At 51.8% G+C, this 18679-nt stretch overlaps 1 protein-coding gene across 1 annotated transcript in view; it reads left to right on the top strand.

Moving 5' to 3' along the window:
• Positions 1–16835, top strand: part of LOC131400587 (basic salivary proline-rich protein 3-like) — a 45629-nt gene extending 28794 nt beyond the window's left edge. Inside the window, exons 3-4 of the mRNA XM_058535302.1 lie at positions 13313–13470; positions 16647–16835. Of these exons, the coding sequence (XP_058391285.1) occupies positions 13313–13470; positions 16647–16835 (347 nt within the window). The remainder of the gene's footprint in view (positions 1–13312; positions 13471–16646) is intronic.
• The last annotated feature ends 1844 nt before the right edge of the window (positions 16836–18679 follow it).

Below are 18679 nucleotides of genomic sequence, written 5' to 3'. Positions count from 1 at the left end.
TCAGTGCCACAGGGAGATCAAGGAGAAACGGAACCCAAGGCAGGGCCGGGACAACCTGCCAACGCAGCCACCGACCTGGGTAATGAAGAAATGACGAAAGTAAAGTTGGCAGTCTCATTAACAATGATAAATATATATGTGGCCCTTCTGATGAATGCTCATGGCACAGAAGAGTGGATGAAGCTGTACCAAATAATGATCCTCATTCGTTCTTAGACCTCTCTGCTGAAATTGCCAATTAAGATAGTGCTTTAAGAAGGATATGGATTCCCACCGGCTCTGACGATGGCTTGAAACCAGCATGTCAAACCAGATGCCAGGCGGCTCTCCAGCGGCTCCACCGAGTAGCAGCTACTGACCTGCCTCTGACCCCAAGTAGCAGTGTCGGAGAAGATGCTTGTCCTGTCCTTGAGACAGCCTGGGCTGCTGCAGTGTAACAGTCGGGCTGTGATGGCCACTTCATCTGCAGAGAAGGCAGGTCTCTGCCTTGCGTGGATGCATTTCACAGCCTCAGCACCTGGCAAATAATGACCCCGGCCCGCCGCCAGGGTGGGGGTGAGCATGGAACAAAGAGCAGCACCGTGCATGCCACAGCAGGTGAGGAGGTGTCCCAGAGGCAGGATTATGTGAGCACGAAGACGCTTTCCTAGGGGCATGGCCTGGGGACCTCCTGAGAAGGCCCGAGGGCCATGCTGTGGCCTGGCCTCCAACTGCTTCAGATTTCACTGCTTCACAGGCCACCGCACCTCCAATCTGTGACGTGGCGGGCATGGGTGTCCCGAGCTGTGGGGGCTGTATTCCTTCACTCCCAGACCCCCACCACCCGTATTTAGCCACCATCTAAGCCCATGTAAGCTGGAGCCACCCAGGTCCCAGGAAGCCGCCTCCCCAGCAGAGCCCATATGACCAGGCCTCCTGTACAACCCGGACACTGGAGTCTCTACGTGTAAAGAGAACAGAGGGAACGATCTCACAATTTGGAAGCTGGATATATTAGTCTTCTGGGGCTGTCAGGACAAACTAGCAGAAACTGAGTGGCTTAAACGACATTTATTGTCTCACAGCCTGGAGGCCAGAAGTCTGAGATCAAGGCCAACCTCCCTCCAGAGGCACAAGGGAAGAGTCTGTTCTGCGCCTCTCTCCCAGCTTCTGGTGGCCCCTTGACTTGTGGTAGCAAAACTCCAGCCTGCACATGGCACTCTCCCTGCGGTCACGACTGTGTCCCAATCTCTCCTTTTATGGGGACACCAGTCATATTGGATTAGGACCCCCACCAAGGGCCTCATCTTCACTTGATCATCTGCAAAGCCTCACTCCCTAAGTAAGGTTCCATTTTGAGGTCCTAGAGGTTAGGATTTCAACATATGCATTCTGGGGCAACACTATCCAACCCATAAAAGAGGGGAAAGCAAGCCTGAGCCAGCCAAAAGTGTGACTTGGAGACTTTTGTAAAAGAAATGCAGTATTATATAATCTGGATAAACATGCCAGTGATGAACACGCTATGGTATTCGTGCAAAAGGCTAAGCAAGATCAGAGGGTGGTACAGAAATGTACCGTGCATGCCTCAAACACCCCACGCTGATCCACCGAGAGTGCGTGTAAAGACAGCGCAGATTTTCCTCGTCCTGACTCCGACAGGTTGGCTCACAGAATTGAGGCAATCGATTAGATATACAGCTTCAGGAAAGCTCAGTATTAAACTGTCATTTTGTCAATAAAACGTCATTTCATCAATATAATGTCTGTGCGCCCAAATGTTTCTGCATAATTAATTCTGCTGATGCATTAAGGAATGTTATACACAATATTAATCAAAAAGTAGTGTCAATAGAAGGGTAATATATAAACCCAAATATAAAGATTACAAACCTCTCTGAAAGCTGTATTCCCACTGAGACACTTCTCATTTAGAAATATTTGGATTTTTTTTCATAAAACTGCTATTTAAAAAATTAGTCAGTCAAGGAAAAGCAATTAGAGTAATATAGAGAAACCTCCTGGGAAATTAATTTTTTACAAAATATTTTTTAATAAATTGCACTTAGTGTTTAGAAAGTCCTCTAAAGATGAAAATGGCCCTGTGACACCCACGCCCACGTGCATAGAGTCGGTGACCTCGCCGAGCCGCACTAACACCAGAACACTTCCCTCTGGCCGTTTCTAAATATATCAAGCGTTGTCATCCTCAGTCAGACCCTGAGGGGTGCTCCCACTGCACAGTCTGCGGCCACAGCGGGATGTTGAGCTCTGAGTCTTTTGGCTGTCCCCAGAAAATGCTCCAACCTGCTCCATGGCTGGTTCAGAACTACCACTGGCCAGCTCCCACTGGGGTGGGCATCAGGAAGCCATGGGGAAGAAGGAATCCAACCGTCCCTACACGGCCCGGCCCTTGGCCTCCCCACTGTGCTCCCAGCTCCTGATCCAGGTTCTGCTCTGGCCTGGGTCCCTCGGCACATCCCTGTTTGTCTGTGGCCTTCCATTAACCTCCACCAACCCCACTGCCTGCCTTCGTGGCCACAGCCCTGCAAGCTCTGCTTCTCTCTGCCGGGTCCTCATCACATGGGCCGCCGCACTCCACTCCACCACAACACCGAGGAAACTGGCCGTCCCTCCCTGGAATCGCCTTGGGCAAGAGAGGCAGAGCAAGGGTGAGAACTACAGCAGGTGTGGGGAAGGGTGTTCAGAGGTCCCAGGGTGTCTTTGTTCTCGGTTAATACATCGTGAGCCCATCAGAGTGGCCAGGCCTTGAGCCCAGAGGGACACCATCCAGAGGACATTTGAAGCCCCGCAGTGGCCAGTGGGACCTGAAACTGATCTTGATGTCCCAAGCCCAGCATCCACCTGGACACCTGCGGGTCCCGAGGGCCACGGCCTCACCTGTAACCCACATCATTGGTACCCGGCCTGGATGATAGAGCTCCTGCCTGGGACCCCAGCTGCAGGCCCGCCCCTGACCTGGGTCAGATCTGAAGACATTCTCCGAGTGTAGTAGGTGATGCCCTGGGTTTGAACCCCAGCTTTGCCACTTGCAAACTCTGTTACTTTGGGCAAATTCCTTTTCTCAGTTGTCAACTCTGAAAACTAGAGATAATACAATACCAACTCCATATGTCGTGAGCATCAAATGAATGGAGATGTTATCAAGGACTTTGAACCATGCTTGGCACAGAGTGAGCCATCCCTTGAGATCAGCTGTCGTGTGGGGCAGGGCTCTGACACCCTGATGAGCTCTGGCTCCCCGCCTCGCCCTGGGAACCCCACTCCCTGCCCAGGAGACAGTAGACCGTGGCGCTTACAGGCATGGGCTTGAGTCAGATGGAAGCCTGTTCTCGTCCCGGTTCTGCCACTCACCAGCTCTGTGGCCTGGACAGGTTCCCTCTCGAAACCACCTCACTCCGAGGAAGGGCTGCAGTGGGCCCGTTTTCTGTGACTTTCCGTGTCTGGAAAACGCCTGAGCTTGGGAAGGGTGAAACGTCAGCTTCTGTGGGCAGCTTTCTGAAGACACACTCCCCTCAGGGTCCAGCTCGCTGGTGGCACCAGCTACTCACTCACTTGAAAAGACCCAGAAGGGACTGAGCATGAGGGTGACTCAGGTTACACCAGACCTTCCTCAGGTCACACCAAGGAAGGCACAGTTCAGCCTCCTGAGAGCGGGACTCCCTGGGCATCTCCAAAGTGCAGCCCGCCCCTCTGGCCGCCTCTCACATCACCGTGAGGCTCCAGAGAGACCAGCACATCAGGCTGGAGGCACAGGCAAGGCCATCAGCCTGCCGAGGATTCCAGGCAGGATACCAAATCTCTCAGAGCCTCAGTCTCTTGATGTGTAAAATGGGGCAACAACAGAATCCATCTCACAGAAACATGAGGATGAAATGAGCTAATGTGCTTGGACCCCAGGCTGCCAAATAGTAAGACCACAAGTTCCGCTTCTGGTTTTCAGCTTTAGTTTTTAGTCACTTTCTTAGTCAGCTCAAGTTGCCATAACAAAATACCACAAGAGGAATTTATTCTTTCATGGTTCTGGAGCCTGGAAGTCCAAGATCAAGGTGCCAGCCAATTCAGCTCCTGCTGAGGACTCTTCCCTGCTGGCAGACGGCCGCCTTCTCCCTGTGTCCTCACACGACAGAGAGGGAGCTCTGGCGTTTCTTCTGACAAGGGCACTTGTGCCATCATAAGGACCCCACTGCCATAACCTCAGCTAACCCTAAGTACCTTGCAAAGGCCCACTCCATAAACCATCACATGGGGGTTAGGGCTTCAACATACGAATTTTGCGGGGACACTAACATTCAGTCCGTAACAGGCACGTACACCCATACAAATTCCCACCACCACCGTCGGGCACAATTAGTCAATATCCAATATCACGTGTCCCACAGAGACCGAGGGACCAGCATGTATTGCGTACTTAGTGTGTGCCCGATGCTCCGTTAAGGTACTTTCATTAATGTTCCCAACATGCTTGTCAGGACTGACAGATGCCATTATCCCATTTTACAGATAAGATAAGGTCACTGTGGCTAAGGACTAAGTAACTCACCCAGGGTCATGTGACACGTGCAGCCGGGGAGCGACTCTGACCCTAGAGCTACCTGGCTCCAAAGTTGGGCTCCTTCCCGTGAACCACACTGCCTCCCAATTACTAAATGCACACATTATGTATAAATACAGATATTCGTGTTCTGAACCTCTTCTTACCCATCACTAGCTTGTAAGGTCCTGTTCTGAAATGCTTTAACATGGGTTCAGCATATTTCTGTCTATTTTGCAATGGATTCTTAAAATTTAAAAAGCTATATTTTACAAAAATTATATAACATTTTTTATTCACAGCAGTAAACTAAGGATATTGTTGTGAACTATTTTATATTTGTTTTTTCTTTAATATTTTCAGAGACTACATTTAAATGCATTTTAATATAAAGGTTAATGCTGCAATAATCAAGGGCAGATAGGTACCCAATTGTAGATGGCCCGATGCGGTCTTTTAAAACCTCTTTAGCTGGCAAGACAGATATTATTAGCTCTGCATATCATTAAAAGGCCCATGTTTGAATCAAATAGTTCTTATTAATTTAATTATTTAACCAAATTTGCAATCATTACAATCTCTTTCAAAAGAAAAATTGTATTATCAATATATTTCGCATCAAGTATTCCTAGGAGCTTATAATTATCTATAGATATATTCATGCCCTGAATGAGGTCCTACGTGTTAAATATTTTATCTTCTTCATCTGATATCCTTTATCATCTAAAGATGTTTTATAATAGTTTGGGACAACCAAACTCTCTTTATCTCTTAAGTTATAGAGCATTGGTTCAAAGGAAGGTTATTTTGATATATTTAAGGCAGCAATAATTCCTATGCATATTTTTTGTCTGTGTAGGAGTCCAAGCAAGCATTTTCTCCTTGTGGTAATAATGTAAATGTGAAAGATTCACTAACTAAAAATAAGTGTGGCTCGGTAATCATTTAGAATGATGTGGTGAAAACTGAAAAGGTTAGGGTGATAGCGATGCTGATGATGAGAATATTAATAAAATGTGTTCTAAATTGCTCTTTAACTAAATCAATAAATCCCAACCTAGAATTTCCAGGTCTCCAGGCATCGAGGAAGGTAGTCATGGGGGAGGGGGAGGGCAGTGTCTTTCAGATAATTTCAATACATTAAAAGCTTAATAGAAATCGTGCATTTTCTCTCCGTGAGGCAGCCTTAACAAAAGTCTTCAGAATCTCTGGTTGGAGCTGGGGTTATCTCAGCTCAGTGCTTCACACGTGTTGTCATTCTCATCTGGACTAGAAGCTCACTATGTATTTGGCTAATTAAAGAAAAAAAGCAATGCAATATTTTAAATACAATTTGGTACACAAGTATAAGGTTTATAGGGAAAAATGAGAGGAATCTTTTGTGTAGCAAAGTTTAAGAAGCAACAGACTAAATAAACTATCAAAAGATTATATATGGATAAATCTTCTAAAATAGATTTGTAATGAACACAAAATGCTTAGATTACAAATTCTCATCACTAGATATTTGGTTAGGAACCAGAGGAAAAGAATAGACACATTCAAAAGGACCAAATAAAATTGACAATGAGCAGTCAGTACATTTTAGTAGTCCCCGTTCTGACAAATCACCACTCACCATTCGGAAAACGCTGGCCTGCACCCTATAGACTATTTTGGAATAAGAAAAGTATTCAGTTCTATTTTATTCTAGAAGAATAGACCCCAGTTATTTGAGAACTAACATAATTTTCACTCCCAACCTCTTAGAACACGTCACTATCTTCTCCTTTCCCTGCTGCCTAAAAAATAAAGGGCAGCATAGAGAGACTGAAATTTGCCTATGGATACCGAAAACTTTAAAACTATGTCACCCAAAAACATCAAAAATGAGGTGAGCATTCTGTGATGAAGGGGAAATAACGGCGTTAAGAATTTCCTGTGCGGTTTTACCAATGAAGGGGATAAGCCATGACAGGCACCGCTGCAGAAGTCAGCCCCTCTGTCAGCCTCCCCTTAGGATAAACCTTCCAGCTCTTTCTACTGCACCCAGACCACCCAGAGAGAACGCGTGTCCATAAAGAGCTCTGGATTGTTTAATAACTCAGTGGGTTTTCACATCATTCTTTTTTTTTTTTTTTGTGAGGAAGATCAGCCCTGAGCTAACATCCATGCTAATCCTCCTCTTTTTTTTGCTGAGGAAGACCGGCTCCGAGCTAACATCTATTGCCAATCCTCCTCCTTTTTTCCCCCCAAAGCCCCAGTAGATAGCTGTTCACATCATTCTTAACTTCTGAATCCTAGAAGCTAAAGACAAAACCCCCAAAGCAGTTACTCAGCTGAGTTTCCAGGACAGTTTCTCTTCTCTTGACTCTCTCAAGAACCTCAACACTAGGCTGTTGAGGCCTGGTGGCTTTAGGTGAAACACAAGGTCATGCTAGGTTGATTTAGTGCATTATTAGCTGTTTATACAGTACTGAAGCAGCACATGACGGATGAAAAATGACTTTCCGATCTCAGAGAATAAATCAGGGCCAGCAAGTGATTCCACTTAATACTTAACTTTAGCCAGTAAAATATTACACCTGTTATTATTCAGGGCAAACACAGCCCCTTCCATTTGTTTATTGAGGAAACAATTTATTTGAGGACATTTAATTGCAATAGTGAAGCCTGACTTGGGGGTTAATCCCAGTTTATCGATGCAATTAAAAGCAGTGTGTGCTGTGTCTCATATTTATTATCTAGAGGTAGAATGTTGACACAACCTGGGTGTTGAGACGGGTGTGCTTGAGGGTATCTGCGTTGTGCGAGGTGTAAGGTGAGGCTGCCGCCAGGCGTACAGCGAACATCACTATTTGTGCCTTGTGTAAGCGTTTGCATAATCTAATTGGGGAAAGACTCCTAATTTGATTTTACTTGGAGCAATATGGGTTCAGACTGTTATATAGATGAAGCACTGTTTGGTTTCTTGTCAATGATTCATGGTATTTAATGCCCACCAGACAAACACTGAGGCCAGGCATCACACACCTGGCAGCATTCCACAGTGACCTGGGCCTGAATTCCACCCCTTTCTCCTTCACCAACTGCCAGGTGCCTCTCCCCCCAACCTCAGATTTTACCGGCTCTTGCCTAAGTCAATTCCTGGGTGCCCCTCTTGCCAGATGACATCCTCTCCACAGCTTGGAGGGACCTGTCTCCTGGGGAGATGCTCGAGTAGGGAGGTACATCATGCGACACGGCCCGAGAAGGCAATTTCAAAGATCTTGAAAATATCTCTCTTTTTTCCCCCCTATTGGGTATGATTTTTTCCTGGTCATATTTCTGTAGTTTTTATTTTGGCTTTTAAAATGTTATCTTTAACTGTCTTTATGTTTAATGTTTACCTACCAGTATTGGGAACCCTCTCCAGAACTCCCTGGAGACTTCTGCATCTTCTTTCCTTCCCTTTCTGCCTGCCTCCTCCCAAACTACCAAAGCCTATCTCTAGAATATCTTCATCTGCCTCAGAGGCCCTGGCACTCAGCTGTTTTTCTCTGAAAGTTGTCACTGGTCTGCATCAGTGGCCTCTCTGCGTGTCCTAGCTCCCCCACGGCTCGGCGCCCCCGTCACTGGGTAACCTGCTCTGAATGTACTGGTGGTTGAGCTCCAGCTCTCGAAGGACAAAGAAACCGGCTGATAAGCAGTGGTGCCTGGTTTTTCATCAGAAACATGAATCTTTACCCTGCTGTCAAGTCAAATCGTCCCCGTGTACAAGTGGCAAATTTTCCCCGTGAGGTACCAGGACAGGAGCTGGTCTTCTGTCATGAAGGCACTCCTGCTGAGAGCCCCCCAGCTGTTGTGGGAATAGTGGTGAGCAAGGAGAATCTTGGGCCACACAGGCCTGGGTTCCAATCCTGACTGTGCTGCTTGCTGGATGTGTGATTTGGGGGCGAATCAACCAAACTCCCCAAGCCTCTGTGTCCTCACCTGTAAAATGGGCATAGGGTCACATATGGCAGCTGGCCGGTACTAGATTCTCCAACAATTTAAATTACCCCTGCTCCATCAGGCTTCTACCGTACCAAAAGCCCACAAATTTAAAAAATTCCCTTATATTTGGTTATTTTGTGATCCTCATAATAACTCTGTAAGGACGGCAAAATAAATTTTTCACAGATGATGAAACTGAGACCCAAAGAAATCAAGCAAATTGCCCAGGTAATGGTTAATAAAAGGACAAACCAGGGCTAGAACAGGACTAGTCATCCTTCTGTTGTGTAATGCTCAGAAAAACACAACTCCAACACCATTTGCTCTGCAGCCTGATGTGCGTTTCCTCTGGAAGGATTCCGGGAGAGACGGTCCAGCACACATCCAATTACCCAGACACAGGCTGCGAATCTGACGAAGCTGCTTTCTTCCTCATTCCTGTACTTTATTATAGGTGATTTGATGGTGTTTTCTCGTTGTTTCGCATGTGCACTTTTTCCTTCTCCAAGAAGGAATTAACTTCCTTGAGCACTGAAAGGGTATTTTAAGTTACCACCTTATCCTTTAGTATCAAGTTGGTCATAAAAAGTGGCTTAATAAGGACTTGCTGACTTGGATCCTGTTAGCCTATTTGGGGCCAAGAGACCAGAAAATGTACATGTACGTGTCCCTCCAAGCAGGGGAGGGGACGCCTCACCCCTCTGCCTAGCCACAGTGTGAGGTGCTCCCACCCTGTGTATCGAGGGGGCAGTATTCCAGGTGTATGGGTTCAGCTAGCTCTCACGTTCTTGTCCGGCAGACAACCCACTGCGGCAGATTACCTGGGCCACTGAGCCCCAGGCTGGCCTCTCTTGGGCCACTGCTCTGACCACGTGCAGACCAAGCAAGACCAAGAAAGCACAGTCCATCCACTTTGCCCCAGGCACAGCCGTGATCCTAGGGTGGATGAGGGAGCTGAGCAGATTTCTGCCGATTTCAGTCATTTAGGGCTCTCTCGTTGCCAAAGAGAATTTTTGCCTTTCACCTGTCAGTAGACAATCCCAGCTAATAACTAGAAAGAAGAGATGGGCACATTTTGATTTTACCCAGCAGATGGATTCAGGGTGAATAAAAGGAGACGTCCTGCCCTTTATATCTCCCTGGGAAAAGGTAATCTGCTGTAATGGTTGGTATCAGAGATTTTTTAGAAGCCTCTGATACTATCGTTTAAACCGCAGGGTCCCCCATCTCAGCCAGAGGTGCTGAAAGAATGGGCTACCAGCTTCAGTGACCTAAAATCCTTCTCTGTCCTCAAAGAATGCCATTGCATTAAAGACCGGCACTCTCCCACCTGGGAGCAGGTGTCACCAGCAGGCGTTCTCCGCAGAGGGCGGTTTGTAGGAGCACCTGGAGTCAGGAAGCAGGCCCTACTCCTGTGTAGAAAAGGGGCAAGACCCTCACTTCCTCGGTCTGGCTTCCTACTCGCCTCTAAGGTCCAGGCTTAAAACGCTAAGACGCCCCTCCCTCCCCAAGTCAGTCCCATCCCTGCATTCGGTGAGCAGACCTGAAGATCAAGAACCTTCCAGGTTTGGAGGAGAGGGGCATGAGGTTCCCGTGGAAGGGTGCCCTCCTCCGTCCAGATTGTGGGAGGAGGGGCTGGGACATCCTCCTGAGTCCTCAGTCATTCCACGTTCCCACTTTGAGGACATAGGCCTTAAGGAGGAAACGGGGGTCTCTGCCCTGGCGCCCCGGCTCATCACCCTCCATCTCCCACCTGGGGCGGGGGCGTCATGGGGGCCAAGCCACTGACCCTTGGGGCAAACAAGCGCCCACACCGAGTCGGGGGCGGCTGAGCAGGGACCGTGGGGACCCTCTGCTCACCTGGGCCAGGAAAGGGTGGCGACTCCGTCCCCCGCCAGCCACCCCTCTCCCCTGGGCCAGCGGCGGCGGCTTTCCCTGTGGCTCAGCCTGCGGCTCAGCCTGCGGGGCGGGGGTTGGGCTGGCACCCGGGGCAGGGCTGGGGCTGGGGGTAGGTTGGGCGGGGGCGCTATGGGGGCCGGGCGCACAGGCCATAGGTCCTAAATCAGCCCGGCAGCTCCCGCAGGGGGCGGGAGCGGAGATGCTGGGAGGGGGCGACACAACGCAGCAGTCCCATAAATCTTCCTGGGAGGAATTAGTTAATTTGTCAATTAATTAAGGAACGGTGGTTCCCTCCCCGTTTAAGCTGAACTTCTGGGTGTCGGATGGTTGTGGGGAAATGAATGTGGTCGAGGAAGGGTCCCCCGCGCGGCCCGATGCACGGGTGCCGCCTTCAGAGGGGGCGGCGGATCGCTCCCGTGAAGAGGTCGCGGGCACTGGAGGGAGAAGACTGGTCCGAGTCCATCTCTCTGAAAAGCGATTTTCAAGTCTTGTAAGGCAGCAAGGAGGGAGGCGGGAGTGGAGCAGAAGGTGCCCCGAAACTCTCCGTCTGCACCCCAGAACCGGCCCGGCCCCGCCGGCTCCTTCTGCCAACGCGGCCTTGGCCCCAAGGGGTCTGGCAGCGGGGTGAGCGAGGGCAAGGGGAACTTGGGAAGATGCACCCCTGCTGGCCCAGCTGGGGCCAGACTGAAAACAGAAAAAATTCCAGAGAACAGCCCCTGGGGGGCGAGAGATGCCCACCTACCCGGAGGGAGCTGCCAGGGGCCAGGTGGCGCGTTCCGGCCAGATGTTTAAGACAGATGAGGAACGAGTAGTTAAAACCCACATTATATAGTTCTGTCGGGTATAAAATTGCATTGCTGACCCATATATTCTAACTGCAAACGGACTCGAGTCACTTAAAATATTGCAACGTCGATAGGACTAATTAATTGGAAATAAGAAACGAAAGAATACAATTAAACGAGAAGAGAATCATTTTCTAATTTAATAGAGGGACATTTATAAAGATCACAAGCTAAAAGGCATCGAATGATTCTATCGACATTCTATTAAATCAGCCCCCGCGCCCCGGCGGAGGAGGAGGACCGGGCGGGCGCAGCATCCCGGCCCGGGGTGGGTGCCCGCGAGGATCCGCTCCTGCCGCAAGCCCGGTGCTCGCGTCCTGTCCCCGGCCCTGCTCACAGACTTGACTCTGTTCTCCGTGCATGGCGCAAACCCAGCGCCTGCCGACCGCCCCAGGCCCGGAGAATCCTGCCTCTCCGACCACCCGGAAGTCCCGGGTTCGCAGATATATTGCAACAAAATTACTAATTGGAAAATGAAATTGTCAATAAAGCACCCACCCCCGTGTATACAATATCTTTAAATATTAAGATATTTTATTAGACCCATTTCCTAACGATAATTTATTGCAATAAAACAGACACCACAGGTCCCCTTAAATTGTCTTTTCATAATGAATAAATTTAAGTGGGCTAATTAATATATAAACTAGCCCAATTTGTCAAGTTGATTTGTATTTTAGTTAATTGTGAAAGTAATTACCACATGGTCAAATTAACAGCTTTCTGGAAATGACCAAGCCTGAGGTTTTATTTCCTTCCTGGGTGAAGAAAATTCATTTTTCCAAGCTCTTGATGTGATGAATAAAAGTCATAAATCTGGGTGATTGGTGCAGGCAGAGTCTAAATGGCTTCATATTTCATTTTAGGTTTAATAGAAATATTCATGCTCTGTTTTAATGAAATTAAATTGAGGGGGGGATGGGGCCCGGAGGCCGCAGTGGCCAGGGGCTTAAAGGGACAGCACACATTTTCCTCCCCCGCCCAAGGGCCAGGGCGCTGAGGTCACCTCCACCAGGATCTGCCACTCCTGCTTGCCAGCGGCAGCCCATCCTGCCGCAGGGGCAGGGGCCGCTTTGCAGGGGCTCACCTGGGGCACAGGTGGAGGCAGCAACTCCAGAGCCCCCACACAGGTGCACTCCCAGCCCGGCCCGGGGCCCCCTCCCAGGCACTTGCTGAGGTCACTAAGCAGAGTCAGGGTCAGAGCTGGGTGCCGGTGCAATCCGCCCAAATAACACCTTTCTGCCTGCTGTCAAAGCTCAGCCCACGCAGCCCCAGTGGAGTCCAGGGTCCAGCACTCTTCTCCCTTCTGTCGCCTCGTGGGGACGCAGAGGAGGGATGTGCAGCCACAGGACAGACATTTTGCAAACCTCCAGGCCCCTCACTCACGCCCTCTGCTCTCTGTCCCCTGCGACATCCTGCTGGGCTCTGCCACCCATGTGCACTTTGCCTCGAAGGTGACTCAGCCAAACTGGGACTGCCGGGGCACAGGACAACGGACCCAAAGTGCTGGGCCAGAGGCTTCTCCTCGGCCCTCAGAGAAAGAGGAAGGAAGTCTTCAGACCCATATTCGTTCCTGTCACAGTGCTTGGAGTTTGGGGGGGGGGGGTGCAGCTCACACTGTCAGGGGCTCTGGGCGCCTGGTGGGGGTGGGGTGTGAGGTCTGTCAGGGTGTCCCTGGGCCCCAGGACTGTCCTGGCCCAGCAGCCCCTTAATGGAGCTGATCTGTGACTTGTTGATTTCCCCTGAGCAAATAAGGCTTTGATGCAGTTCCAGCAAGAGTGGTTAGCTGATGAATTGACAAAAACTAATCAGCTTTATTGGGAAACAGGTTAAGGGCACGGGCGTGTCAATAATTCTCAGCCTGACCCCCTCATCCATTAACTGAGGCAGGCTGATTAGAGTAAGAAGACCCTCCACATTTTGCACTGAAATTGCTTTCATAAACTCACCATTATTAGCAGTCGATGCGAGCAGCTAATTTAGAGAAGACATCTCAGGCATGTCACATCTATCATCCGGGTTTATGTATCATTATCTCATTTACAGAATGTCGCAGTGTAATATGTGTTTTTGGCAATAGGCTTGGCCCCGGGCCTGGGCTGCGCCGCACTTTTTAGCAGCACAGCGGGGACCTCCTCCTTCCCCACCACGGGCCTGGAAATCGGCGCGGCTAAGGGCCGCGAGCTGGAGGCCGCTCCCCTGGCCGGCAGGGAGAACTGCGAGCCACCGTATACACACGTATGTACACGCGCGCACACTCAAAATGCGCATATACAAACACACGCACAGGTACTCCCACAGGCAGGCACAGACTCACACTGACACCCGCGCACACGCGCGCACGCAGCGCTCTGGCGCGACCCAGCTCCCTCTCCCGCGTGGCCCTGGCGCACCGCCCAGCGTGAAGATTTGCTCCAACCTCGGAGCCGGCCGCGTGCGAATTCGCGGTTCGGCCCTTGTACCCCCTCCTCGAGCTTGGGCGGCGGCGCAGGTGGCCAGGTGCGGCCCGCTTCCCTGGGTCCCCGGCCAGCGGCCTCCCTGAGCGCTGTCCCAGCCTCCCCCTTAGGCATCAGGCCTCCGTGCCCGGGGACAACCCGCCGACCAAGGCCCCTCTCTGTCCTCCTGGGCTCCCGGGGTGGCCGGCCTGACCTTCCCTCCCCTGGGCAGGCTGCGTGGCCCAGATGTGCCCTGGAGCCCCGAGTGGGCCACCTGTTTCGCCGGGTAATTATTTTAATGTAAGGGGCCCAGCGTCACTGGGTTCGCGCCTCCTGCAGCGACAGACGGCGGCCGGCCGAGCAGCTTCTCCAGCCTTTCAATGGAATTTCCCAGATGGGCCCAGCGGAGGCCAGGGCAGGTCACCAGAGGCCCTTTAACGACTTCATTAGCCAAATTATCTTTCCTGAAGCACACGGCCTCTCCGAGACTTGGGGGGGGGCGTTGGGGGGAGGGTCTGCAGAAACAGTGAGAGGGTCTGTGTGCAGGAAAGGCGAGAGGAGCCCCAGCCTAGCAGGTGTCAGAAAGAAGGGACCCCAGACCCAGTATGCTCCAGCTGCAAACATTCCACCTCCCTGCCACGGATTCTTCCACAGGTGTGAGCCCAGCTGGGTCAAAGAACAGGTGGGAAAAGAAGTTCTTAGAATCATGCAAGGAGGAGACTATAACTAATGAGAGATGTGACTAACCAGGTTCTGGTCTAAGGCCTGACAACTGGACTTGAAGTTAGAGCCTGGCCTTTTTGCTGAGGGTTCTAGAGCAAAGTGCCTTGGTTTCTCAGAGCCTTAGTTTGCCCATCTGTAAGATGGGGACACCAGTATGTTTTCCACAGTTATAATAACAATTGGATGAGGCTGTGCAAGAAGGTCCATTCAAACACACTAAATACGGAGAGCACTTGGAACATCCTGGCAGAGCGGGGACAATAAGAGTTTGGTCCCCGTCAGAGTCCATTTTAAATCCAGCTTCACTTCCCTGCACCCCTCCCTCACTATGTTTGTGACGTTGGTGTCTCTGGGCCTCAGAGTCCTCTTAGGTAATATATTCCCTGTTCAAATGATGGGGTAGACAGTGGGTTCTTGACGGACTAGCTTCCTTCTGCCCTCCAGACCACACTGCTCACCCAGCCCCAGTGGAAATAATGACCGGGGCAAACCAGCCAAGGCCCACTTGAAAACAGACACCCACCCCCATCTCACGCCTGAGATCTGTCCCTGGGCCTTGAGTGTGGCTGTGGGAGGAGGCTGGGGCAGGGTTGGAAGAGGTGGACTTGACCATCTTGGGAACACCCCCCAGCTCTGGGAAGTGGCGTCAGAAAGAGATCCAGCCCGTCTCTCTGACCTCTCTCTCTAAGCCGTCAGCGGACACAGCTTCTGCCACCTCAGCAACTACTCCACAGACCAATTAGCGACCACTTCCTGCCATTATCCACCATGGATTTGGACGTTAGCATGCTGCTATTCAGCCATAACTTCGAGTCAGAATGCACTAAAAAGTTCACGCACTGAAGCACTAAAACATCCCTGAGCAGCGTCTGTTGTGTATTTGTGCTTCTTCCCTCAGTGTTCCCCCAGCCTGTAGGTCAGCAGTCACAGTCCAGGCTGGGTGGACACCAGCCTGCGTAGGTCTCATCTCCCGGGGCGGGGGGGTGGGCGGCAGGGGGGTGGTTACAGTTGCTGGTGTCGCTCCGGGTCCCTCTCCTCTTCCCGCTGGAGGTGTGTGTGTGGGGGGGGCGGGGTAAAGAGGTTTTCCCACACAGCCTTGTGCAAACACTACCTGAGCAACAGTGTGGAGCAAGGCCTTAGGAGGCGTCCCGATCACCAGACACATTTTACAGGGGAGACTGGAAAGCTGGGGTCTCCCAACGCTGGGGTGCACTGTTCTGCCTGAAAATAAGAACGCCCTCGGAGCAGGACTCACCCACAGAAAACTGCGGTCAGAGCAGCACTCGTGTGCAGCAGGGTCGCCCCGGCGGCAGCGTTCTGGAAAAGCCGCCCTCGTGGCGTGTGTCACACACCTTGTTCCCAGCGGCAGCACGAAGCAGAGTGCACTGCGTGAACCTGCAATAGAATACAATTAAATTAAACTAAAATCCTGCAGCAAAAATACAGGCTTCTGGGGAAGTCTTTCATCTCTGTTGAGGGTGGTTGTCCCCCAACGTGATTAAAGGGGCTCAAATGAGCTTCCCCACGCTCCCCGAATTCTTGAGGGGAATTTGTTTCTCTTTGTAACCCGGTAGCTTCCAATTTGTGTACCAGAAGAGCCTGGAACCCCTCTCAGCCAGGGTCAGAAGGACACCTGCCAGCGGATGGGGCCCGCCACGACCCCAGGGCCAAGCGCTGAGTCCCCATGCCAGGCCTGTCCCTTCCCTGGGGTGTCCAGGGAAGCTGGGAGACCGCCCATGATCCGAGAATAAAGCAGATACTTTCGTATCTGGAGGCATTTATAGAAATAGAAAGCTCGTAGATGGCTGGATGTTCATGCGTTTAAATCCTGCAGCACTCCCCGACCTCTCAGCAGCCCGCAGCGGTGAGCCCCGGTTCGGCTGGCTGTTTGCAGCTGGGGCTGGGCCCCGGAAGAGGGGACGGGTTCCCGCCGGCCGCCAGGCAGGGTGAGAGGTGACAGCGCTCTCCACAAGGGTGACACGAAATCCCCGGGTACAGGGCTAGGCGACGAGAGGGGGGGCGAGAAAAGGCGCCGATCGCGTCCTGCGGGCCCCACCTCGGGCTGGAGGAGCGGGGCTGCGGGGTCCCACCCTTTCCAGACCCTTTAAAGACTGAGGCCCCCGGGTCATGGGGGAGGTCAGCAGGTCAAAGGGCGAGGCTAACAAGGCGACACCTCTGGCCCTCGGGGCTCCGCCGGGGGCGGGGGACACCTGCGCGGGTGCGCCCTTCCCCCTGCTCGCCTTCCGGTGACCCCAGCCCCTCCCGCGGCCCCTGCGGTCCCCGGCGGCTCCGGGATCTGAGCGTCTCCCACCCGGTCCCCAGCGCTCGCCCTCCGGCCTCCCGCTCGCGCCCGACCCGGCCACGAGACAGACCTCGACCGGCGTCTTCGGGGAGCCACCCGCCCGCCTGGGTCCGAATCCCCACTCCCCCGAGCTCGGGGCCTGACCTCAGGCGGGTTATACGGCATCCAGGCCTCTGTTTTCTGAAGGAAACCGGCACAGTTAGATTGAAGTTTAACTGAGTTAATGCCGAGTCCGCGTGGTTTCAGCAGACAGGCTAAGTAATCTGCACAGGGCCCTGGGTTTCAGTTCTGGAAACCTCAAGCTCAGGGAAAAGTGGGAGGTGTGCAAAGGAATTAGGAGGAAAATTCTCTTCCACCCGTGCTCCAGCACCCTGCCCTTCCAGGCTCCTGTCACCGTAATCACTCTATTGCACCTGCCCCACTTCACATGGAAGAATGATACCTGCCTTCCATCCTCTGAGTATGTGAATATCGAGGTTTTACTCCCGACTTCATATATATAATTCCAGACGTGAATAGACATGGATTACAACAGCTTTTTCTTATGTGATTGTTTGTGTAAATCGCCAATTCTCCTTTCCAAGTAGTGGAGAAAAGGAGACTGCAGGCAGTATTCAGCATCTTAAAGGAAGACGGTGTGGAAAGAGAAAGGGTTGCCGTGCCGGAAAGGGAAGGGGCGGGGATGGGAGCCAGCCTGAGGAGGGGTGCACCAAGCTGAGAAATCAAGAGTTCTCCCAGTTGCCCCAGGGCTGGAGGCTGCCCCTGGGGCCGCCGGAGAGGGGAGTCACCTGGAGACCTGGGGTTGGGAGTGCCGCTGGAGCCAGACCTTTGATCTCTTTCGAGGAGGCCTTGCCCAAGACCCAAGCCCTGCTCCTGTCTGCCCAAACCTTCTTCAAAGCCAGCTGGGCAGGATCAATACAGATGCTGGAAACAGGAAGAGCCCCAGTGCTCAGCCTCACACGTCATAAACCACACCAAGACCCCAAACCTCTCCCTCCTCTCTCTCCCTCCCTCTCTCCCTACGACTTCACAGAGAACCTCCAGTACTATTAACTTACTCTAGACATAAACAGAGTCTATGATAATTGTAAAGCTCTTTAGCGCCATAGAGTCCATTTGGTCTAACCCCGACTTTTAGACAAAGAAACAGAAACCCATCAAAATAAAGGAGCTTCAACATCCAGCTGGAACTGCAACCAGGGGGCGGCCGGGGCCAGGCCCCAGGGCAGGCAGGCTCAGTCCTTGCAGGATGTCTCCCTGGGCCCCACAGGTGGTGTGGGCTCAGGGTTAGACCAGGTGAGCCAGCACGTGCGGAGCCACACGCTGTCCAATCTGTGCTCCCAGGAAGTGCTCTCAGCTGGTCCCAGGGGGAAGGGGGAGTAGGAGGGGGGCAGATTTTGAGGGGTTTGGGAGCATGGTGACTGTGGAACAAAAAAAAGGTGAAATGAATTCCTCTGGGAGTTGTAAAAAACAGAATGATTTTGTTGAGGAAGATCGGGTGATTTATTAGTCTCAACTGCACACCCCATCACCAACTAACATGGCCCTGGCAGTGGCTGGTTTTGGTAGAAGAGGGGGCAACAGGCTCTCCAAGATCAATCTTGGGAAACATGGTTTGCAGTCACCCACCCCGCCAGCCTCCTAAATCAGCGCCTCAGGACCAGCTGACCTGCCCCAGCTGATGGCGGAGGCGGGAGGGGATGAGGTGGGAAAAGCACGTCAGCGTCAGCCGTGGAGCCCCCTGTCAGGTGGGGCCAAGATTGCTCTCTCTGTCTTGGGGAGGCAGAGTGACAGCCAAGACAGCATTACTCTCCCTCAAAGGGTGAAGGGTTTCCTGCCCAGAACTGGTGGCTAAGAATCTCAGGTCTCTTTATAAACCCTCCCTCCCCAAAGGGAACAGATAGGATGGGGAAACAGGGCTGGGGACACCAGGGGCATCGAGGGCAGCAGGTGGAAACTGTATGGCCCCTGCAGTCAGACCTGGTCC

This window comes from Diceros bicornis, chromosome 3 (assembly GCF_020826845.1).
Source record: "Diceros bicornis minor isolate mBicDic1 chromosome 3, mDicBic1.mat.cur, whole genome shotgun sequence".
Lineage (NCBI taxonomy): Eukaryota > Metazoa > Chordata > Mammalia > Perissodactyla > Rhinocerotidae > Diceros > Diceros bicornis.
The sequence above is the reverse complement of the archived record's forward strand: the minus strand, read 5'-3'. Positions and strand labels throughout refer to the sequence as shown.